The sequence below is a fragment of the Perca flavescens genome, chromosome 19, assembly GCF_004354835.1.
Source record: "Perca flavescens isolate YP-PL-M2 chromosome 19, PFLA_1.0, whole genome shotgun sequence".
Classification (NCBI taxonomy): domain Eukaryota; kingdom Metazoa; phylum Chordata; class Actinopteri; order Perciformes; family Percidae; genus Perca; species Perca flavescens.
In genome coordinates this window covers 4,607,665-4,633,419 of record NC_041349.1, presented here as the reverse complement: position 1 = coordinate 4,633,419, position 25,755 = coordinate 4,607,665, and the positions used below count along the sequence as shown (strand labels likewise).

Sequence of the window (25,755 nt, the reverse complement as noted above, 5' to 3'; positions counted from 1 at the left end):
GTTGTTTAAAAAGAATAAATAGAACATGTAGCAGCATTAGCAGTGTACATGAACACACATGGTCATACACACCCAGTCATTGCACGAAAAAAACGGTATAAACATACCTTCACAGCATAAAAACAGTATGAACAAACTGTTACATACATCTAGAGACATGATCTATTCCACAACAGCTTCCGTATTGCACATTTGTTGCAGCATTAAGGGTGGTTATTGCAGTCGGATAAAAACTATGTTTAAGTCTATTTGTCCTTGCGTTAGTTGATCTGTACCGTCTGCCTGATGGCAGCTGTTCATACAGGGAGTGACCGGGATGGTGTGTGTCCTGTATGATGTTCCTGCCTTTTTTGAGGCAACGGGCACTGTGTAGCTCTTCCAGTGTGGGAAGAGAGCAGCTGACCATCTTTTGGGCGGTGTTGATGACCCTCTGGAGCGCTTTCCTCTGTGCTGCTGTGCAGCTGGTGTACCATACGCACATGCAGTATGTTAGTATGCTCTCAATGGAGGCACTGGTAAATGGACACCAGCAGTCTTTGTGTGATGTTATTCCTCCTGAGTATTCTCAGGAAGTACAATCTCTGCTGGGCCTTTTTCAGCAGCTCAGAGGTGTTCACACTCCAGGATAGGTTCACCTCGATGTGGACTCCCAGAAAGCGGAAGTCTGCCACCCTCTCCACACAGTCTCCGTTGATGATTAATGATGAGATTTCTGTTTTCTTTCTCCTGTAGTCTATGATGAGTTCTTTGGTTTTTGAGGTGTTGAGGAGCAGGTTGTTGGCCCTGCACCATGTTGACAGCCGCTCCACCTCATCTCTGTAGGCAGACTCGCCCTGCCCCCTGGAGATGAGCCCCACAACTGTGGTGTCATCTGCAAACTTCACCATGGTGTTGCTGTGGTGGACAGGGGAGCTGTCGTGTGTGTGTGTGTAGAGGGAGTAGAGCAAGGGACTCAACACACAGCCCTGGGGAGAGCCGGTACTGAGGCTTAGGGCTGTGGATGTGTATTGGCCGACTCTAACCCTCTGTCTGTGGTCAGAGAGGAAGCTATTTATCCACATGCAGGTGGTGTGTGGAAGCCCCAGGTCCCCCAGTTTGACCACTAGCTTATGAGGGAGGATGGGGTTGAATGCAGAGCTATAATCCACAAAGAGCATCCGCACATAGCTCCCCTGCTGCTCCAGGTGTGATAGTGCAGCATGGAGTGCTATGTGATCAATGTGCTTCTTCTTGTCTTTGGGCTAGAGCACTTCGCCGACATCACAAGCAATATTGTCCCTGCTTGGCAATGGGGGAAGAAGGCTCTTGTGTGCCGTATCCAGCCCTGACACCTCTCATATGCACTCGTCCTGGTCCTCTCACATTGTTGTTTTTTGTATCCATTCTCAGACTTTCTCCTTCCCACCTTCAACAACCTGTTTGCTCTCTGAACTGGCTCATATTGGTTGTGTCACATAATTTTAAACAAGTGAAATCAATGTTTAGTGGTTGTGTTTAATCAGTGACATGTGTTCTCTATTTGTATCTGATTGTTGCCTGTGTTTACCAGTATGGAAGACATGTGCATTAGAGTGCAGAATGTGTTCTGAGAATGAGAATGTTTTTAGAGTTTTGATGAAAAGTCTAAGTGAGATCTGCAAATTGTGTTTTACCATGTGTAATGGTTTAAGGTACTGACAACAGACTGCACACCAATGGGTTTTAGTGTTTTAGCAATTGAGAAAAACTGTAAAACTGGACACTTTTATGTATACACTACCGGTCAAAAGTTTGGGGTCACTTAGAAATTTCCATTCCAGATAGAATACCAGCAGAGATCAGTTGCATTGTTTTTTTTTTAATCAGGGCAGCAGTTTTCAGATTACATTATGTGCTTACATAATTGCAAAAGGGTTCTCGACTGTTGTAGACAGAAGTGGCTGAAGAAATGCTTGAAATTCATGTTTTTTGGTCTAAACGTCATACCCAAATTAAAAGTGGTACAGCTCCCATATACGTTGACACTTAGGGGTGTGCCTGATATCATTGGAAAGGAAACATTCTCAAGTTGTGTCAGGGTGATTCTAGGCCTTACTGACACAGAGTTACAGAGGCTAGAATGGAGATTTAGAAGTTATAAATCTGTAAAATTATTAAAATACACTGCTGTAAACACATCTGACAGGTGACAGACAACACAGCATTAGCCACGTCTCAGCTTACTACAGAAAAAAATTCAGAAGCTAAAAGTGTTATGGTTTTGGCGTTTTGCTTGCTATTTTGTTTCCTTTCTAGTTTTCTGTATTTATCCTGTTTGCTTTATTCTGGACTGTGTATTTATGTTCCCTGTGTTCTCTGCTCTCCCTTGTGTTTAGTGTTGTCAAGTTTCTGTATTTAGTAGATTCCATGTGTTCTGTTAGTTGTTCCCGTTTCCTGTTTTATTTTGATAGTCTGGTCTTCTGTCTTGTCATGTCTAGCTTTGCTTTGTTTCTCGCCTTGGTTGATTGTCCTGCCCCGCCCTGATGTGCTTCACCTGTTGTCTCACCTGTTTCTCATTTACCCATCACCTCATGTATTTAGCCTCTGTGTTCCCCTTGTCTTGTGTCAGATCGTTTTGTGTCGGTACCTGTGTTAGTTTGTAGCCATGTCCTCGTGTTTTTCTCCCTGTACCTTGTGTCTGTGCCTGCGTCAGTGTTCTCCTGCCTATGTTTTTCCCGTCAGTTCTTTTGTTGTGTGAGTTTTCCAGTCTTTGTACTGCCGCTTTTGTTTATATTAAATCCTCCACTGCAAACGTCCTCCTGCTTGCCTGCCTGCTCTTTCTGCATTTTTGGGTCCTCTATTTCCCTCACCTTAACAAAAAGACTCAAAAATGGATTTTATATGAATTCTTTTCTACAAATATGTCTGTGCGTTTTTTATTTCTATTTGAAAAGTGCAAATAAAAAAGCCAAAAAACTACCAAATACAACACTTCTCAAATACACAAACAAACCCACATCAATCACCTTTCCAATGATATCAGGCACACCCCTGAGTGTCAAAGTATATGGGAGCTGTACCACTTTTAATTTGGGTATGACGTTTAGACCAAAAAGCATGAATTTCAAGTGTTTCTTCAGACACTTCTGTCTACAACAGTCGAGAACCCTTTTGCAATTATGTAAGCACATAATGTAATCTGAAAACTGCTGCCCTGATTAAAAAAACAATGCAACTGATCTCAGCAGGTATTGTGTCTGGAATGGAGTGGAATGGAAATTTCTAAGTGACCCCAAACTTTTGACCGGTAGTGTATATGTATGTGTGTGAATGAGTGTATAACACCTGAACTGATATGATGCTTTCATCCAAAGAGAGTTTTACAATGTTCTCTTGTTCCCACTCTCAGCTGTGACAGAGAGCTCCCATTACAGGCACTGACTGAACCATTGGAAAGAAGTTGAGGTTCACCGTGTTGCTGAAGACACTGAAGCATATTATTAGTTATTACGTCATTTCAACAGTTTTGATGCTAGAGGAGGTTGAAGTTGGAGGGTACACAAAAATGTAGGTACTGAAGAACAAATTATGTTCTGCAGCTGCACAGCATTGTGGGAGTGTTTTGATTTGGTTTACTGAGCATGCTCAGTGTGGAGCTGTTGGAGACAAATCATCAACACCAGATTGGTTGAGAGAGAGTGGTTAATTGTTGAGTGTGTGTAAGGTCAGTGATTCAGAGTGTTTCCTGTGAGGACAGTGGAGATGCAGTACTGACAGAACACCACCAGGTGGTAGACCAGACCAGTCTCAACACAACGGGGAGGGGGTCTGAGGTTGGTCAGAGCAGATCTAACACCCATGTCCTCTGTGTAGGGGGGTGTAGCAGCTGTGTGGTTTCTCCTCCTGCTGGTAGCAGCTCAGTTAGTCTCTTGTTAGTTTATAATCACAGAGATGAATGTTGTTGATGAAATATTGGCATCAGTAACCTTAGGCCTGTCTCTGAGCAGCAGCAGCATGATCTCCTACTCCCTCTCTGTCCTGTCCACATGATAATAGGACTGAATCATTGGAATTTCAAATATTGAGGCAAAGTTGTTCAGCTTGAACTCACAAGCATTGTGTGTGTGTGTGTGCGCATGCAGAGAGAGCAAGAGAGAGAGAGAGAGAGACAGAGAGACAGAGAGAGTGAGAGAAAAAGAGAAAACGAATTAAAGATTTCAGCAGAGGTGTTCATTTCCGTACAGGTTTAGTGGCTTGACTTTTCATGGTGAATTAGTGTTGTGAGTTAGCAGTAGACTTAATTAACCCGACCCAGGGTGAGTCTGATGAAAACTGATGCGTCTGCCCGGTTCAACTGTGAGATTTTCTTGCTGTGAAGGAATAATCTCTGAGATTACGTTATACCAGGAAAAGAGCCCCCCCCCCCACGCTGTTGTAAAGCGTTCTGCATGTGGCGTCTGTGTGTGATGTGTAGATAACCTTTCGAACACGGACACACATAGTTCTCGCTGCCACCTGTTGTAGCTGGTTGTGCTTTGCATGTGTGGTATTCTGAAACGTCCTTAAATTTGGGAAGTGTTGTTTGTTTATTCAAAGTCAAAGACAGTCCAAAGTAGGCCTAGCGCAACTTTGCACATTTATGTCACATTTTAGCTGCCAAAGCTCCGCTGCTCTCTGTCTCTGGTTCTCAGGGTGAAAAGGGGGAGTGGCCAGCGGCTAGAGCGATATTTACCTATATATTTAGCGATATATTTAACGATATTTTTTGCATTTCTACTGGACACTGGACTTACTCGTGCCCGTAGCAAGACACCTGTCAAGTTTGAAATACATCGGATTAACCGTTCGAGAGATTCGCGCTTAACACCCACACACACACACACACCCACACACACACACACACACACACACACACACACACACACACACACACACACACACACACACACACACACACACACACACACACACACACACACACACAAACACACACAGACAGACAGACGTTCCTGCAATTTATAGATAGATATATTTGTCTCATTAGAATTAGTTCAGCTTCATGGGTGTGTCTTTGACTGACATGTTTTGCATTCAGACAGAATTACTTGTTGGAACTGATCCAAGATAAAACAGAAACATGTTTACTTGCAGACAAACTGCTGATCTGATAGAAAACAGATGCACTGACCTGTATGGAACATATAAATGAACTTTTTTCAGATAGTGATGCATGAATGCAGTTCTGTTTCTGTCTGTCCACTGGGCCTTTTGTCCCTCCAGTGATGGACCTGATTATTCTGCAGACTTCGTGAAGTGAAAGACTCCCCAGTGAAATGCTCCTCTGGAGAACAGGGTGAAAGCTGCCTCCTGCTGGCTGTCTGACTGCATTACATCATGCTTTCTCTCTTCTCAAAGCCTCAGCACGTGATTGGCATCTTTCTTTTTTAACACTGGACACTTTAATATGTGTGTGTGTTTATGTGAGAGAATGACTGTCCCAGGAGTGAAAAGGTAACATCTACCTTCATTAGCCTGCCCCACCCGTCCGGCACACGGGGTGTAAGTGATGCAAAGTGATGCAAACACACCCGCTGCCATTCGGAAATATGAGGAATAAAAAAATGCAGTTGATTCAAAACTTCCCAAAGTGATTTAGTAAATTTGTAATTTAATAAATATTCTGTAAAAGGAGTCAAGAAATGGGTGTTATCAAGTATTATTTTTGGAGTACTGTACACAGCCTAATATTAGATATCCTGATTCAGCCTCCACACCAAATGGTGGCGGTATTTCACCAAGAAGAAGAAGCTGCCATGTTACTTCACCAACAGGTGCATGCTGGTTGTGGCTAACATGCTAAATGCTAACATGCTGATGGATGATCCTCCACTTCAGGTTCAGACAGGTGAGTTCAACAACACGCTCTCTGGGATGGATGGTACTGTTCACAGGAAGTTTAACTGTCTGTGTTTCTAAAATGAATGTTATGGGTTTGGACACTTTTATGAGATGTCATGTGTCTGTTGACATGTTTATGATCTTTATTTTGTAGCCTAAATGTTCCTCTAATACAGTGACGGTTGAATTAAAAATACATAACTTAAAGAGCTCTGAGCTGTTCCCTGCTGAGCTGAACCTGTTCTGGATTTTTTTCTATAGTAAGCTGAGTAAGCTATGCTATGGCCTGGGTGTATCTGTATCTTACCAGATGTGTTTACAGTAGTGTATTTTAATCATTTTACAGATGTATGATGTATAAAAAATCTCCATTCTAGCCTCTGTAACTCTGTGTCAATAAGGCCTAGAATCACCCCTTGTAACAAAAACTTGAGTGTTTCCTTTCCAATGATGTCAGGTACACCCCAGAGTGTCAAAGTATGTGGGAGCTGTACCACTTTAAATTTGGGTATGACATTTTGACCAAAAAGCATGGAATTTCAAGTGTTTCAGAAGAGGATAAATTATCATGAAATTTAAATAAATAAAGATGTACTAAATTTCAAATAAAATAAGGAAGCTCAACTACTTTGAGCTTTTATGTTGGCAGGTAGTTCAGACATGTCTTTAAAATGCTTACACATGACATTAGTGTCGGTAGTACAACTGATAATCCTTACCCTATCATCACAAACATAAGTAATTTAACCCTAACCACAACCTCTACTAAACCTAACCTAGTAACGTTAGTTTTGTGTGAATTCGCAACAGGACACCACAAATGCATTTTGGGATTGGAGAAAAAAACTCTCTGGGTCGTTTGCATTTCTGTAAACCAATCACAATCATCTTGAGTTGTGCTAAACTCTGGACGCAGCAACGGATGTCCGTCAATTATCCGGGAAATGTACCTCGGTTGATCCAGACTATTAACATGTAAGGAGTACACAGTTATTAGTTAACACTATTTACAATATACTGTAAATATAACATTGTGTGAAACATGTGGAGTAAAAACATTGATTTACTTTAATGAACACACGTTTTTAAATATCTTCATTTAATAAGAACTATTTTTTTTCCAAAACGTCCTCATAATGATAGCAAGTTCTGACTCAGAATCAGACTGCACAGAAAGGTATAATGTAGCACAGAAATGCTCCTGATGGATTTAGAGAGGTTGGATCAGTAAGAGTCCACCGTGTGTTCACAGGTTGTGTAGTTTGTGTGATGTTATTGAAACTGTCAGTTCTGCATTCTCAGCTAATAAGTGGTGACTATCTTAACAGTGCACCGTATCACATGCTGTTATCATCAGCAGTTTTATTGTTTAGGTTCAGTGTGATGATCAATCATCAATTTCTTTCTGCCATGTTTGTTTTATGTTCAGTTATTAGACGAGTCGACAGGTGGAAGAACATGAAGGTATCAGGAACAGTCTGAGTCCAGCAGAGGGCCACGTGGACCGTAGAGAGGTTCATATCTGTTCACTGTGGAGGGGAAAGCACTGCAATGTTTCTGCCCATAAGACTCTTCTAAGTTAGTAATGTTTTTCTCTTTGTGGGGAAAATGATTAAATTGCTCATATTATGCTTCTTGGCTTTTTCCCTTTCCTTTACTGTGTTATATATATCTTTGTTTGTGCATGTTATAGGTTTACAAAGTGAAAAAGCCCAAGGCTGCCTATGTCTGGTGTTCACAGACATCTTGAACACCTCACTGGAGACATCCCATGTACCAGCCTGCTTCAAGTCCTCCACCATCATCCCCGTCCCCAAGAAAACAAGGATCCCAGGACTGAATGACTACAGACCTTTCGCCCTGACCTCTGTGGTTATGAAGTCTTTTGAGAGCCTTGTTCTGGCTCACCTCAACACCCTCACCGACCCCTCCTGGACCCCCTGCAGTTAGCCTACAGAGCCAACAGGTCTCTAGATGGCCTCCGGCACCTTGAGTACTCAGGAACCTACGCCTTCAACACCATCCTCCCTGCTCTGCTAGACGACAAGCTGACCCAGCTGCACGTGACTGACTCCACTTACCAGTCCCTCCAGGATTTTTTGGCCTTTTTTTTTTTTTTTTTATTGTTGCAAGCCAAAATGCCAGATTTTTGCAGGAGCTTTTGTAAAGAATTGCATTAAAAGTTGCAATGTCTTTTGTATTTTTGTTGCAATGAAGTTGTGAGAGACACACACACAAACGCACAGTACTTCCTGTGACAGCTGAAAAAGTTCAACCTGTCAAAGACTGTGTTGATACACTTCTACACTGCCATCATTGTGTCCATCCTCACCTTCAACATCACCATCTGGTACTCTGATGCCCCTGCTAAGGACAAGAGAAGACTGCAGCACATCATCCCCTCTGCTGAGAAGGTGATTGGCTGCAATCTGCCGTCCCTCCAGGAACTCTCTCAGTGTCTCTGAGGTGGGCAGGAAAGATTGTAGCTGATCCATCTCACCTCGGACACAAACTGTTTGAACCAGTCCCCTCTGGCAGGAGTCTGTGGTCCATCAGGACCAAAACCTCACGCCATAAAGTTTGCTTTCCCTCTGCAGTCAGCCTCACCAACAAGGCCCTAGACCCCCACTGACTCTTAACCCCACCCCCGTTCCCCACCCCATTCCCTACACTTTGCATTAACTTTGATCCTGGACTATACTGGACCTTCTGCCCATTGCACATATAATATATTCTTTGCAAATTCTGCACTCAACCCCATTCAGCCTTTTTTGTTATGCCACAGTTATGTTGTATGAATTTATTTGTTTTTCTGTATTGATTGTTTATTTTATATTAATGTTTATTAGGTTTGTTTGTTAAGTGTACTTATTGTGGCAATAAACCCTTTTCTGATTCTTTAAAAAAAATTGACTGAACTTTCACTGACTATAAAATCAAACCTTAGACGCTGTGCGCTGAAGCTGTTTGTGATTTGTGTAAAAGTTTCCAACCGCTGCTGTTTATATTCTGCGGTGTGTTTCTCTGTTCTCTGCGCTGAAGAGAAGCGTAGATCGGTTAGCCACAACCAGAACAAATGTTCCATCTGTCAGAGATGTGAAACCCACAGAACCACACGAAGAAAACAACCGGGGACAACAGAGTTTATTGATCCTGCACAGAAACAAGCTCATAAATACAATATATAAATATCAGTAAATAGTTATTATTATTAGACTCTGTTCAGTAAATATTTGTTGGTGTTGTGCATGTATGAAACACTTACAAAGGAAGAACTCTATGGTTTTATTTAACAACACACATATAAAGAATGCAACATGCTCTAAATTGAGTTGAGTTGTTTGTCTCTTTGTAGCTGCATGAGTCTCATTTAGCCTTAACATATACAGATAGGAAGTCAAACAGATGAATGTACCAAGGTGTGAGGGTCTCTGGGGACCAGTGATTGGCGGGTTGGACTCCACTGGTTGGACTGGTGTGATGGTGTTCAGGTCTTCCTCAGTGAGGAGTAGAGGACCTCTGGCTCTGCTGGAGACTCTGAACACAAACAGTTCCAATTAAATGAGAAACTATCACAGACAAACTCCATCAGCAGACAACAGCGTTTCTCAACAGTTAAATGTTTGGCTCCCTTCATACGTTTAGATAAAAAAACCTTAAATATTGTTTTCTTCAATGTTTTTTTTTGTTTTGCAGCATTTAATTAACAACATTTCCCATAAGCCCATGGACTATCATAAGTTAAACGTCATAGTCCAGTCCATGAACAAGTCGAGGAAATATACTTAGTTAGGGTTAGGGTTCATCAGTGAAGAGAACACCTCTCAAAAGTGCCAGACGGCATGGAATGTGAACATTTGCCCTCAAGTCGGGAGAGAGAGAGAGAGAGAGAGAGAGATCCCCTGATGTTGTGCCATCTGTGTGTCACAGTGTTTGAATGATTATTTGATAAAATGTTTCGCATTGTCAGACCTTCCTCCAAAGTGCGGTGGAGAAAAACATGCTTTGGTTAATTTGCATTTCTATAAACCAATCACAATCATCTTGGGCGGTGCTAAGACACCGGACGGAGCCACGGTGCCTCTGCTAAATAGCCTCAGGAAGGAACTTGTTTTGGTGAAACGTGTACGTTCAAAGGTTGTTTTAGTCGTGCAACAGAAAACTCCGATAGGACAGATAGTCTAGCTAGCTGTCTGGATTTACCCTGCAGAGATCTGAGGAGCAGTTAACCACAGCCACTCTGCAAATGAAACTTTGTAGATCTGATGAGCAGTTGTCATCTTGTATGGCAGCCTCGGCCTCCAGTGTGTGAATGTCCATTTACATGTTTATTTAGCCATATAAACAGCTTACTCAGAATTATGTCTTTTTTGGAATGAGGACAAAAAAAATTAATATAATGTGCAATTAAACATGGTCAGTGTTTTGTCCTTTTGTACTTGTATCTTTTTATAGGAATAGTACATTATTAAACCACATTTTTAGGAAATCCTATTGCTCTCTTTCTGAGAGTGACAACACAACATTGAAATGAGTCTCACTTTGTGTGTTTGGTACAGAGCTAGAAGTGGTTAGCTTAGCTTAGCGTAAAGACTGGCTCAGTTTGAAGTTGAGAAATAAAGAGCATCTGTGTGTACCTCTGGTCCTGTTTGATTTGATCCCTATTTGTCCGTAAATGACGTCTTCTGCTCCTCTCACTGGTGATGAGACTGTAGCTGGATCTCTGGCTGGAAAATCAAATAAAATACACATTATATTACTGCAGGTACTGATACCACTGCTGCTGTGTTGCTACTAAAACACGTGTAATATAAAGAAGAATGTTTATACTGCTGTAAGATTATTGTTAATGGAGAATCATAGACTTGTTATGGACATGGCTGCAGGTTTCTAGACCTGGTCTGAACAAATTTTTTTCTGACACAGGCAACTGGACGACCACAAAGCTGCACTAAGGGTACTTTTTTTACCACAAGGTACACAGACAAACGCCTCACTGCCAGATAGAGCAGAGACTGTTATGAGAAACCTCACCAGGGTCAGATCAGTTCACTGGAATCAACAGGAGGAAGTTACTGCTGTGGTTTTACACGTTGAGTGGAAATAAAGTAGACAATTATAAGTTGTATTAAAGGTCCGTTTGAGACTCTGAAAACAAAGTATCCTTTTTCCTGCTGAACCTGAAACTAAACTTAAATCTTAACTTTGAAACACGCTATACATTAAATTTCTTTGTTTGATTTTCTCAATTTTGATTTTGCATTTATTGCCCTTCAGATGGCCTTATGCACTGAGCCTGGCTAGACACTAGACTTTAGGGACATGTTTGTTGGCCTTGGGAACAATGGTTGGGGGGGGGACACCCAGTGACCTATATTAACTGTAAGTTGCTAAACATGAAGAATAACATGAATATCTGGCAAAAAAAATGATTTTAACTAAGTAACAGTTAATGCCGTACGACATTATCAGGAATAATGAGCGATGGTGAGGCCAGAACAGTCCGCAGTCAAAGTCCATTAGAGATGGACTCCGTCATCAAGAGATGCACGGCAAAAGAAAAGAAGAAACACAGCTACTTTTAAACATTATCAAAGAGATTTTATCAGGTTTTTGGATATGAGCACACATTATAACGTCGACCTTTCCAAGAAGCTGGATGAAGGAATGAAAGAGGGAATATTTTGACATGTAAACAGGATAGATTAAAACTTCTTCTGTGTTCTCGAACAGATGTTTCGAATGATGGAGACATAGAAGAGCAGCTGTACCTCTCTTCCTGTTTGATTTCTTGTCTTTGATCACTATTTGTCCGTAACTGACGTCTTCTGTTCTCACTCCGGAGTAGATTGCAGCAGAATCACTCTCTGGAAAAGAAATGACATTGATTTGAACTTTTACTACGATCTATAATACTTATTTTCAGAGTATTACAAAAGGACTTAATAGTAAATCATTTAGAGTGTGGCAAGGTTGCTGCTGGAGTGGCGGAAATTAATTATAAAATGTTGTCGGACAACGCCACCTAGTTTTGTAGAGTCTAGGAACTCTTAAAATGAAAATAAATGATGTACATGGTAGGCTTAGGTTCTTTTTTCCCAAGGGACAATAATGCTTAGTAACCAAGGGGTTTAACCACTACATGAAGCTCCTGTAGGTTCGCTGCTGCTCCTCAGTGACAGTCTGAAGGGACAGAGAGATGTGACTGTGGCGGCTGCAAGAGACAAAGTCCTCACTTTTTCTAGACAGTAGAGGTGTCTCTCTTCTACAGAAAGTTGCTAGAAAATGTTGTTGGACTCTGGTGCTGACAACTTTAACTGCACTTGTTGCTTATAAAATGGAAAAGAAAGAAGGCATTTTACTAATCACATTAAATAAACTGATCAATAACAGTTTGAGTAAAACGGTACAACAGTTCCCTCCTTTAAGAAGTTATTTTATGTGATCAGACCATACAGAGATATGTTAATCTGTTACAGTTACTATTTAATTCTTCCAAAAAGTAACTAAATTAGTTACTGAGTTACAAATTATAAAAGTAACTAGTTACTTCAGAAAGTAACTATTGCGTTACTTTCAAGTAGATTTTTAAATGCTCAAATGTGACCCCACCTCCACCCCTCTTTAACACAAATTAAAATACATGTTCAATTATTTATGATAAATCTGAATATTATAATGAAATGGACACTTAATATAATACATTATTAACAGAAACAATGTACACACATCTAAGCCTGAGCCGGTGTGTGTGTGTGTGTGTGTGTGTCTGTCTGTGTGTATGTGGGGAGTGTGTGATAGAGCGAGGGAGAAGTGAGAGAGTGACGATGATTATCTTCGGAGCAAGTAGCGACTCTAGAGTCATAGTGAGAGAAAGTGTCTCCAGGGCAGTTTCTAGCCCCTTGGTTGCCCTAGGCGAGATTGAGTTTTCTTGCATTGCCAGATCTCCACAGCGCTGTGTCAGTGATAGAGATAATTTTTGTTTCTAGCTTCCATGTAAGTTAGACGGCACCAACATTTGGTCTAATCATAACTGGTCTGGCAACCCAAAGGCCAGTGTTTTGTTTCCAGATTTGTGTGCATGGTGACTTATGATGGGGGGGTCTGGGGGTCTACCTCCTGAACATTTTGAGCATTAAATACTTAATTTCCTGCATTCTTGTGAATTTTTATGCACTTATTGTTTTGTTTTTTTTACCTTTTGCTGAATCAATATATGCTGGAAATATCTTTATCTAAAGGGAAACATAGATTACAATCCAAATAAAAAAACATAATAATAATAATAATAATAATAATATATTTATAAAGCACTTTCAAGTCTAAGTGCTGTACAAAACATAAAAAAAACACACACTCGGACTGTCAGGAAAACATGCAGAGAAATAAGGCCTCATACGCAACAGTAAACAGATGGGTCTTTAGCCCTGCTTTAAAAGCCTCAACAGAACAAGCCTTCCTGATGTCCAGAGGTAAAATGTTCCAGAATGTTGGTGCACGAAAAGAAAAGGCCCGTTCACCAATTGTCTTCTTTTTAACCCTTGGGACACTCAGAAGACCCGTCCCCTGAGAACGCAGGGCTCGAGCAGGCACATAAGGGTTCACTAGTTCATTAAGATACAACAGTGCACTGCGTTGATATCTGGAGGCTCCGGTCAGAACACGAGCTACAGAATTCTGAACCATCAGACTCCGAAGACATTTCTTTGGCAGACCTGACAGAAGAATATTACAATAATTTAGCCTAGATGACACAAAGGCATGAATGAGGACCTGAGAGTCCTTAAACGACTAAGTATTAATCTGATCTTGGAGATGTTTCTAAATGGAAAAAGCAACTCTGGTCCCCTCCTTTATATGTAAACCAAACGAAAGTGTCTGATCAAAAAGCACACCAAGATTCTTAACTTGGTCTCTACGATTGATTGCACAATCATCGAGAGACAAAGAAATCTGATCAAAAAGATGACATTGTTTTGCTGGTCCAATAACCATCATTTCAGTCTTAGCAGGATTAAGCAACAAGAAATTTGTTGATAACCAGCTCTTAACACCTGCAAGACAGGCCTCAAGTTTAACTGTATTAGACTTGTTTCCTACACCTAGTGGCATATACAGCTGCATATCGTCAGCATAACAATGAAAAGCAATCCCAAAAGAACGGAAAATCTGACCCAATGGGGATAGGTAAAGTGAAAAAAGTATTGGACCCAGTACAGATCCCTGGTGAACTCTAGGATAATATGTTGTCATATAAAACACATTGAAATTTTGTCCTGAGATGCCAAAGAAATTCTATGTGGTCAACCGTATCACAGGCAGCGCTAACATCTAACAGCAATAAAACACTTGTTGACCTTGAATCTATAGACAGTTACAAGTCATTCACTACTTTTGTAAGTGCTGTTTCTGTGGAATGATTTGCCCGAAAAGCAGACTGAAATGGCTCAAATAGCTTATTTAGCGACAGATAATTTAAAAGCTGATTTGAGACCAATTTCTCAAACATTTTTGACAGGAAGGCAAGGTTTGAAACAGGTCTATAGTTGGTCATGTAGTCTACGTCCAAGCCAGGCTTCTTTAGTAGGGGTTTAACCACAGCAGTTTTGAAGCAAGCTGGAAAGACTCCAGTAAGGAGGGAAGAGTTTAAGATCAATAAAACATAAGGTCACAATGTAGGCCATAGCTCTTTGACAAACCAAGAAGGCAGAGGATCCAGTGAGCAGGTTGTACATTGTGCCGCCATTACAACCTTACTCAAAGAAGCAAAGGAAATTGGTTCAAATTCAGAGAAGCCTTGTCTTGTGCAGATAGACAAAGCAACAACACACTCTGCTTTGCCACTGTAAGACTGGGGTATTATAATATCCTCGACCCTTTCATTAAAATACAATAAAAAAAGAAGCAAAATGTAATATATTGCAGAAAGGTTTTCAGGCATTCTGTATTGCTTTCATCTATTTATTCTCCTTTGGATTGATGTTTCTAATTATATCTGAGTCAGCACACATGTAGCCTAGCATCATTTACTCTTCCCACTTTTGCTTCTCCTGAGAGACACAGAGCCACCTTTGGGACTCTGATCTCTGAATGAGACAGTTTAGGGAAGTGGCTGTATGCTGCTCTACATCGGAGGTGGAAATACAAAACTACGCAGAAATAGGGACACATCTGCTGGAGCATGTCCACAGCAACCTGAAGCTGCACAGACCAGGGCAGGCGCGCTGCAGCAGCTCCGTGTCTGTGCCGCTGCTCGTCTCTATTTATACAGAGAGAGTGGACACTAAGCGACGCACAGCTCTGCTTCAGAGGTCTGTGTGTTTGAGTCTGACCCATAGACTGGAAACGTCACGTAATGAAAGGTTGACAAGTAAACGTGTGTTGTTGAAAAATGTGTTGTTCCTTACATTCCATTTACACTGAATTTAGAAAGCCAACCACTTATATTTTAAAACAAATCATATCTTACATTCATTATAATGGTAAGATATTTGGGGGGCTTGCACTGGCCACTACATGAAGCTCCTGTAGGTTCGCTGCTGCTCCTCAGTGACAGTCTGAAGGGACAGAGAGATGTGACTGTGGCGGCTGCAAGAGACAAAGTCCTCACTTTTTCTAGACAGTAGAGGTGTCTCTCTTCTACAGAAAGTTGCTAGATTTGTTGCTCGTTTCTGTTTTAAGTCTGCCCCGCAAAGGCTCTCCTCCTTTAAGAAGTTATTTTATATGATCAGACCGTACAGAGATATGTAAATCAGCACATTTATAATGTATATCATCTTTGTTTTGTCCTGTGTCCTGCAGTGAACGAGTGCAGACCCCCACTCAGCTCAAGTGTTTGTATGAGAAACAGGAAACTGGACGACCACAGAGCTGTAAGAGCTGTAAGAGCTGTAAGAGGTGTTAACCACAGGGTACAAAACACCCGGACTCTCATGCAAAGCAAAACCCATGCTATTATCTTCTAAAATAGACCTTACTCAGTGAGTATTGTGAACTAAAAACAGTGATTTAGTTTCTAAAATATCCTAATTTTATAAAATGGTCTATTCCCAAAACGTCCTCTCAAGACATTACATATACGCAAGACTCTTATGAAAATCAATATAAACATATTTACCTCTGCTCCGTCTGATTGGCTGTTGCAGGTTATGTGATATTTGGACATCAGTGTATGTCACGTCGTCTGTGTTGTCGTCATCTCCAGCATCCGCAGCTTCAATCAACCAAAATAAACATAAATTGTAATCAATGTATTCATTAAAGAGACATGCTTAAAGATGGAACATGAGGAGGATTATGTGGTACGATCAAAAGCTCCAGAGCATACTAAATGGATGTTTTATCAACAACATGAAAGTAATTAATGAGAATCCTAACAGATGTTTGACCTAAAGAAACAGGTTGTAATTAGAGTTGAAGATTTCAACTACTTTGACACGCTTCGCTCCAATTCTGAAATATTATTAGAAGATAACAGTAAAACATGATCAGTTATCTGCAGCATAATTTATGTCATTCTGGAGTCCGTGTCTAACCTTTAGGTTTCCTACGGATGCACTGTCTCACCAGTAGAACCAGCACAACCAGTAGAACCAGTAGAACCAGCCCAATCAGAACACCCACTGAATCGGACCACAACTTGGAGGGAGGGGGAGAAGAATCAGGAGTAGAGGGAGATGAAGGAGCACTTGTAGTTGGGGGTTTCTCTAAAACGAACAAAAGAATATAATTAAAATATATTTATATATACTTCAGAAGAGGTCATTATCTTTACTTGAGTTTCTGCGCGCGAAAGTCACCGGACGCCACAATCTTCTTAACAAAGCCATACTAAGAAATACAGAGAGAGTTGTGTGTGGAGCTATTATGTGAGTGAATTCACTTGGTTAAAGAAGTAAAAAAGTAAAAAGATCAAATATCAGCCTTTTATCTTAGCTTTTAACCGTTTTGTCAGATAGTCCGGTTGGGCGCTGTGAAAGCTCATTGTACTCTGGCGCGGACCAAACAACCAAACTCTGGTATGCTTGAAAACACGTGTCTGCACACTTCTAAGTGCTCTAGAGTTTGTTTCACTTTAGGGGAGTATGTGATAGGAACTAAATACAGCAAATTAAATCAAAAAATGGAATTTACAAGCTTACAGTTTAAACCTTGCACACAATTCATCGACTTCTATCTGATTAAAGATGTGACAACTTTCAAATCCATAAGTTATGACTACACATCATCATAATCTCAAAGACAATGTTTGGTGTTTTTTAAAAAGTGCTGTGTGAACACAAACCCAACCAATTCAAAAATGATACCCCCCTGAGTCTACCGAAATCTAGTTGTAAAAGCACCCTAAGCTGAATGATGACCTTTAACCTCCTCTCCTGTGACAGAGACCCAGCTGGGTGGAGACTCTCCAACACTGCTGATGAGACACTTGTAGAGGCCTTCATCAGACCTGTTAACATGGTGGATGGTCATGTGACCTGCAGGCTCAGTCCTGATGAAGGAGTCATCTTTATAGAAACCAGCTGGGAGGTTGGAGGACTTCTTTGTTCTACAGGTCAGAGTGAGGTCTTCTCCCTCCATCACAGGGAGGACAGGACTCTGCAGGATCACTGGTCCACCTCAACACAGAGACAAACTACAGCGTGTCATCCATTCTCACACAGCTTCATCAATACTGACTCCACAGTCTGATCTTACCAGTGACAGTGATGTTGATGATGTTACTGGTTGCTCCCTCTCTGGACTCACACCAGTAAACTCCACTGTACCATGAGACCATGGGGCTGATGTTACAGGACGAACCAGCAGGTTTTCCCCAGCCATCTCCACACTGAGTCCTGGTTTCATGACTCGTGTTCCTCCTCAGAGTCCATCCAGCAGAGCTGTCGTCCTCCTCACAGCTCAGAGAGACAGACTGTCCTTCAAACATCTGAGAGCTGCTGGGACTCACAGTCAGAGAGACTGGAGGGAGGAGGACAGAAAGAAGCAGTTATAGATATTTTGCAATTTGTCCACATTCCTCATAATCTGTTCATGAGTCTGTTCTCTGCTGAATCATCTCTGATTTGCTATTTCTGCATGTTTTCGAATTGCTTCTCAAAGTGACGAGACGGAACCGTTTTAGAACGTTGCAGGATCTCAGGTCGACTCAAACTAGTTGATAGTGTTGCTGCAATTCAGCTGCTCGAGTCTCCAGAGGCTGGTTTTAGAACTTAAGAGACGTCTCCTGTTTCAACAGCCAATAGAGAAGTCAGCTGGTCGAGTCATCTTTAAACTTTAAAATTATCCAGAATGCATTTTATTTCTATTTTACAAACTGTCAGCTGGTGGAAATAGCAGAGTTTTAGACGGAGGCTCAACGAGCACCTGCGAGCCCGGTATGTGGTGGAGTGTGCTAGAGAGAGACTGAAGAGAGTCTCGGAGATAGAACAAAGCAGAGAATCAGAGAAATGAAACGTTTTCTCTGTTTCGTCTAATGGAAATGCAGGTTTAGTAGGCACCTCACAAGCACTATCCTCATTTTTCATCTTCCATTTTAGGTCTAATTTTGACATACAGATATACAGTACCTCCCCCTGCTACCCAATGATCTGAGTAGCTAGCTGCTGTCTTAGACTGACTTAACGGTTATTGCTGGATGGCCCATAACTTTCTCCAATTAAATAACCAGGGGCAGCGGGTAATGTAGGCTTGGGTAGGCTTCAGCCTAAATCAAGATTTTTTTTTTCATCATCATTTACTTCAACTACATTCATTGTTTTATTGTATTTCTAAACTTTCCCTCCTCAAACACTGTCTTTTTGATCAAATGTGAAGGAGTTTACTGACCTTGGTTTGTTGTGCCGCTCAACACTGAGGTCAGAACTGAAGAGAATTTAACCTCAGGTTAGTTTGATATACAACAAGACGGAAACAGAACAACTCTGGTTATAGTGCACCGAAAAACAATTACCCATTGATACTAGATAGTAGATGGTCTATTTTTTTGTAAAAAAAATGTATGTATATTTAAGTGCATGGGTAGCTCAGCTGGTAGCGTATGCAAATATGTCATATCATTTAAGGACACATTTAATATTTTTTGTTTTTTTTCCCCAATTTGGAGAGCAGTGAGTAACAGAAAAGCCAAGTGGCTGCCCGGTTTAGAAAAGTAAGAACATAATCAATAATTAGAATTTGTGCAGACATGTAGGCACCAAAGTTAAATCGGACACTAAAAAAGGCTCTGCACATTGTAAACAATGAAGTTTGTAATAGTGTTATTGTGTGCTTTTTGCTGCTATATTACCAAGTAGGGATTAATGAAGTTTAAACTTCTAGTTTGAGCTGTATATGATCTCTTGTCCCTGTGTGGCTAAACTCAGTCTTTGCATACATCATTCACACTTTAACTCACTGCTGCTCTCAAAATAACAGATACGTTTTCCATGTCTTAAAACTGTTTAGAACTCATTTTTGGAGACAAACGCACATTAAGTTGAACTTACGCAGCAGCAGCAGCAGCAGCAGCAGCAGCAGATGATTCCTCCATTTGAAATGTTGGTCATTTGAGATCATTAACATCTTACCAGACACACAGAGCAAAGCCCACCTCCTTCCTGTTTGTGTGTCACTCTTGAGGTTTTCTGACAAGCAGTTTGCAGGAAATAGATTTTTTATATATACGGTACATCCGTCAGTAATACAGCGTAATGGAAAACTGAGGGCCTTTAGAACATCACACCTCAAAATGAACACGATAATTCTAACTGATATCCCAACAGTAAAGCTCATTGGTTGAGGATTAGGACAACAACTGGAAACAACACTCCTGGACCTTTTGTTCAGCTTGTAGGGACAACAACACACTGGACCAATTACATTTTATTTATAGTATCAAATCATAACAGAGTTATCTTGAGACACTTTACAGATAGAGTAGGTCTAGACCACACTCTATAAATTCCAAAACCCCAACAATTACAGTAATTCCCCAAGAGCAAGCAGTGGCTGTTGCGACAGTGGTGAGGAAAAACTCCCTTTTAGGAAGAACCTCGGCAGACCAGTGCTATACAACATTAAATAATTCCTATCGCTCTGTTCCGCGTGCAGCTTTGGGACTCTTTGATCACTGTCTGGTTAGTCTTCTCCCAAACTACAGGCAGAAACTAAAATCTGCTAAGACTGTGGTCAAGACTGTGAGGAGACCAACGAAGCAAAGCTGGAGTTACAGGCCTGCTGTTGGAGAGTTCTGAGCTCTGGATGAACTGACGCTGTGTGAAGATGTGGGTGCCGACTAAAATCTTCTACACATACACCAACAACAAACCCGGATTCACAGCTAAACTTAAGCAGCTTTGTCAGGGCTAGGAAGAGGGTTACAGAAGTGGGGACCGACTCCTGTACACCCAGGCCAGAAACACACTGACGAGAAGATCAGAATAGCAGAGACAAGCTCGGAGGATACATCCAGACTGCTACGTTTTGGTTTGAAAACTCCAGGGTTGCTTTGAAAAGTCTGGATGAGCACAAACTGAGACTTTTGGAAACAAGGACGCACATCTTTTCAGTTAGGTAGCTTACAGACCTTTCAGTAACAGTTCCACCTTGTCGTTGCTCCAAGATTGTAAATCCCTGCTCTTACTTTTCACCGTAGTATTTTCTGTATTTTTAAAATATAGCTTACATCCATGATTTACAACTGCAGGGTAACGACAGACAAGATTAGGGATAGTTTAGCTGCTGGAGATAAAACTCTTTTGTCTCAAAACGTTCCTTAAAAATGAAAACATAGTAGTGAAGATGTAGCCTCAGAGACTGCAGGCTTACTGTAGAGGGGTTAATATAAATAAATCTGTCATTGGCTCCATATTTGCTTTTAGAAGTTTGTGTGTTTTTCTGACAGCTGCACATGTGCAGTGTAGACAGCTGGTAGGAAGCAAGAGCCTGGAGGTGAACAGTTGGCAGATACACTCTGAGTCCAGCAGAGGGCCACGGGGACCATAGATAGGTTCATATCTGTTCACACCAGGGCCGGTTCTAGCCTGCTATATTAGGCTGGGCTGGTAGAAAAATTGGGTGGGCAAATTGGGCAGTTGTCACCCAGTTAAGAGTTCCTAAACAGGGCTGCATCTTCACTTTGTGCAGCCTCCACTGCAGACAGATTGCAAAGCCTTGGAGTGAGGGATTTCCTGTAACAGACTGTGCTGCACAGTGTAATGCTGTGTAGCTCCACCCACTCACACAGATATATAACTCAGACCGTACAGTATCCATTCCCTCCAACAGGCATCATTCTGCAATGTAAGTAGGGTAATGGAGCGATATTCCAGCAAAGCTCGCATTACTCTATTAATCTTCCTGTTGTTCCGTCCGTCTGAAGCAGCTTCTGGTAAATATCAGCTCTTATTGTAAAAAGACTCATGTAGACTTTATTTCTGACCTTTGATACAGAATGATGTCATCTTGTTCTAGAAATTGTGAATGTAATTGAACTATACTGTAAATAAAAGATCTATTTATCTGTTGAAGTTTCTTTTGATAATGAGGCTGGATTTATGAAATTGTGAATAATTTTTGAACAGTTTTTTCTTGTAGTAGTTAAAAGTTAGGCTTTTATGCATTGTAGCATGTTTGAATGTATTAAACAGTATTGGTTTTGTTAATTACAAGCGTTGTATTCAACTTTGTCAGTAAGCCTTCTTAAAATATAGGAGAGTGATCGTGCTGTTTCAGACTGTTTGACCAACTACGCAGTTTAGACAAAGGTTTATTGCCTACATAAAGGTGGGACACACAGAGAGAGAGAGAGAGATAGGCGGTGTTGAAGGTGTCAGGTGCATTGAGCTGTGCAGTGTTGTGATTGGCTGGATTAAACAGGAAGAAATAAACCGCTGTGGTGCTGAAGTCAGTTCAACCTGTTCTCAAACACCAGCAACATTTCCTGCATCAGGAATCTTGTTGTTGCTGTTTGACAGACGCTTAGACTTGAGTTGGTTAGAAATGAATCAGCTTTATGTGTCTCAACAACAGCTTGTTGCTTGATGCGTAAATATCTCTTTCACTCTGTTTCTCCCTCACTCTCATGGGCTAACATATAAATTTCCTAAATCATATTAACTCCCACTGCTCACTTTGAAGGCAAAGTGTACAGCTGTTTGTTTGTGCAAATGCCAATTGACCCCTTCAATGGTTTCAGTTAAGAGCAGTAGTTCATAAAAGTCAATTATTAGACTAGCATTCAGTCGGTCTGCTATTCACTTTTGTTTTGTTTATATAGAGGCCGGGTTTCCTTCTTTACATATTATATGCTTTGCTTCCTCGTATATATGGACATAGAAAATAAAGACACTGAAGAACTTGGACTCTGAAATCTAGAAACTATGGGGAACTATGCAGTTTATTTAGCTTAATTTACCTTAACTGAACAGCTTCAGAGTCAGTGGAATGGTTATATGACTTTTTTTTTTGAGTTGAATGGTGGTCGTCTCGCTTCCCCCCAGCGCCGGTGAGCTGAAAAACCACCCCGCCCACCTCAGCATCAGGAAGTATGGCGTGATGTCAGGTCTCGCGATGTAACAAATTGCTTCACAGCACCGCAGACATACGCCCATTCAGGGACCGGCTAACAAGGTAGACATGGAGTTTTTTACACTATCTTCATGGCTGAGCCGGCAAAACAGAAGCAGAAAGCTAAGAAAAGCATTGTCGGAGGAACAGAGAAAGAGGAAACGGCAGACTGAGAGGAGTCAGACGCAAGTAAACATAGGAGCTGCCAAATATCTATTCTGAAGCTGTAGGGGGAGCTCTATAGAGAAACCTGCCAGCAAAAAGCAAAGAAAAGGCCCAAACTGCATAGCCCCTTTATGTGATAAATATAATGCACACTGTAAAATGAATGTAAACAGCGTACTCAAATTATAGTACCAGTTTACTGGAGAGAGCACAAATTGTGTGTAAAGAATGCCAATTTTAAAAAATCCTTCAGTTTATTGTTAAAAAATACGAAACAAAGATTAATCACATACCATTTTAAGAAATGTATCAGTATCAGTATCAATGAAATTGTAACAAAGTATCGGTATTGTTTTGAATTAAAAAAAGTTTGTTATTGCCCATCCCTAATCATCACACTGTTTTTAACTTTGTACTGCAGGACAAATAATGAGGCAAAATTCTTAATCCAGCAAAGATATTGATCTCTATATACGTATATAATATCTTAAGGAGATTCAAATTTATTTATTTTAAGCAAATTTGCAGACATGGTAAAATGTCCCATTAGAAACAGATTTCTACTGATATATTTATATAGAGTTAGATTGTGACACATCGGTCCGACTCCATATCTATAAAATAATCTGCCAACATGTTTCCACGGCTCTGATTGGCTGTGTGAATGGCTCCATTTAATCCCATCCCAGTCTAGTAAAGAGTTGACCTTGTGGTAATAAAGTCCTGTGATATCTCTGCAGTTGTGACAGATCAGTGAACGTCTCCATCAGGTGAGACTCTACAGAGACCTTCTGCAGGGACACACCTGGAGACAACTGTTGAAATAACATGACTTATTATTAATAGTAGTTTATTATTGTTTATCAGACATGATGGTGGTACCAGTACACCCTGGACAGGATGTCATTCTGCCATGTCAGGCTGCTGATTCCTCCATCAGTGCTGTAGAGTGGAGCAGACATGACCCAAAGCCAGAGTACATCCTCTTTTACAGCGATAAAGAAACAGATACAACCATACACAATCCATCCTATAAGGGCAGGGTGGACCTGTCTGGCAAAGAGCTGAATGGCGGAGATGCATCTTTAATTCTGAAGAATGTGAGCAGCATCGACCAAGGCACATACGAGTGTCGGGTTGCACCAGCTGGTTCAGGACGGAAAAAGAGAGCAATCATCGACTCTGAGCCAATCAGAACCATCCGTCTGCAGGTTACAGACTCAGGTGAGTGAGTCTCTCTCAGTGAGTTTTTCTGAGTATCAGGTTGTAGCTGCAGTTTCTAACATCAGAGAGGATGAAAGCTGCTCCTCTATCACACATTTACTGACTCATATGTTTTTTCATCTTCAGGTTCAAACTCTAAGGGTGGCAACTTTGCATTTGTGTACCTGTTGAGTGTGGCAGCTGTATTGTCTGGAGCAGGGTGCAATTTGTGAAAAAAGCAGAGGGGACAATGTTTTTTGATGTAAAAAAATGTGAATAATACAAATGACACATGAGACTTAACTAGTTCAATACAATATGCTTATGTTATACCTTTACAGAATAATACACTTAAAGCTTGTGAGAAAAATAAAAAATTATAAAATAAATATATTTATCGTTTGTGCACTTTTATTTCTTTGAACACAGCAGCTCCAAATATCCAACCTCATATTGATTTTTTTAATGTGTTGAGGAGGAGCAGAGACTGGGGGGAGGATGTGATCCTGAGAGACTAAGATCTGAATCTGATGGAGGGTCTCTGGTTTCAGCTGAAGACACCTTCACATGTCCAGGATTTCACAAACACACTCAAACTTGTTTTAATGCTGCAGTATACGTGGTCAGGGCTGTGCGGGTGGCCAATTACCCAACTGCAGCCTGGGCTACTGTGTGCAGAAAGTCTGCAAGATTGTCTTAAGACGCAGACTCAATACTACAGGCCATAAGAGAAGAATTCAGTTCTCTGAGCTGCTCTACCTTTGACCCCAAGTGGATTCAGGTAGAGTAAGTTTCATTTCTGTAGAAGTGAGGCTGTTGAACCTGTTGATAAATGTACTAACATTCCCCTCTATCTAATCTATCTATCTATATATCTACAGTATGTACACTGTAAAAACTGAGAATGGTGTTAATTAATATTTAGTAATCAAACATTAGTGACATATACATAATAAAAATGACTATTTGCAGTTTGGAATCACATTGAGCTGAATTCAACTAATTTTATTCATTTATCAATTACATTTTACTCAGTTTTGTTTGAATAAAATCAGCTGCGGGTCATTAAGATGAATTTAATTATATTTTATCGGGAAAGTCAAAGATGCAGAAAATTTATAAATTTTACTCATTGGGAGGTCTTTGGATTTAATCACCTAACACTTCCGCTCCAGCTATTTTCAGCCACATGGACATCGTCATCGAACATATTCTGCCAGTTTCCCAAAGGTAAGACTTGTTTAATTATTGTAAGTTGTAAACATTTTTCAAGGAGTTGCTGTAACAGTTAGCAATTGAACATTGTTTTGCATTGCTGCAAGTTACCCAACAGTCCAACTTTACTGGCTGAAAGTAAAAATAAAGGTATGTTAGCCTAATTTAACGTTAGTGATTCTAATGTTTAGACTAAAAGCGTGGCAATGAACGACTGAAAAAGTAGTCTGTTAAATATCACAATTTCATGTGACTTTTCCAAGTATAACGTTATAGACAATGACCTTTAAGATACCAGCTAACGTATTCTACTTTTGCCAATTTTCCTGGCATCGGCCTGTGCCTCACCCCTCCTCCACCCTAACAAACTAAATTAGCTAACGTTAGTCTGTTACTGTGTTTTGTGGACGCTCTGGAGGGTGTGCTACTCCCAAGTTCACAGAGGCTCCATGTTAAGTAATGTTAGCCACGCAGTTTCATGTCTCAATTCACGGTAACATCCAACGAGGCACAACAGCAGATGGCATAAACTTTTTCAGTTTTTCTCTGTCGGAGTATACCTTCAAAACGGTTTCAGCACGTGCTGACAGATTACACCGGCGAGCTGCGAATACACTCCAAGAAACGAAATCATCAACCTATCACCCAACATAGAAGACATCAAAACCAGATGGCCTGCTCTATTTGAGCCCTCTCAAGTGAGTTACAAGCACAGCTAACTTGAAATATTCCTAGTCCACTGTGAAGGACTGCACTGGTGGTTTTTCA

General features: G+C 40.8%; 3 protein-coding genes across 3 annotated transcripts in view; 2 read left to right on the top strand and 1 right to left on the bottom strand.

The window, feature by feature from the left end:
- Positions 1 to 25,755, top strand: part of LOC114546120 (low affinity immunoglobulin gamma Fc region receptor II-like) — a 1,096,214-nt gene that overhangs the window by 234,946 nt on the left and 835,513 nt on the right. The gene's annotated exons all lie outside the window — the stretch shown is intronic.
- Positions 1 to 25,755, bottom strand: part of LOC114574050 (uncharacterized) — a 257,231-nt gene that overhangs the window by 195,374 nt on the left and 36,102 nt on the right. The gene's annotated exons all lie outside the window — the stretch shown is intronic.
- On the top strand, positions 21,116 to 24,158 carry LOC114545272 (nectin-4-like). Its single transcript, XM_028563566.1, has 3 exons — positions 21,116 to 21,226; positions 23,437 to 23,793; positions 23,920 to 24,158. Exons 1-3 carry the CDS (start codon positions 21,151 to 21,153, stop codon positions 24,003 to 24,005), a joined length of 519 nt encoding a protein of 172 aa, XP_028419367.1. The 5' UTR covers positions 21,116 to 21,150; the 3' UTR covers positions 24,006 to 24,158.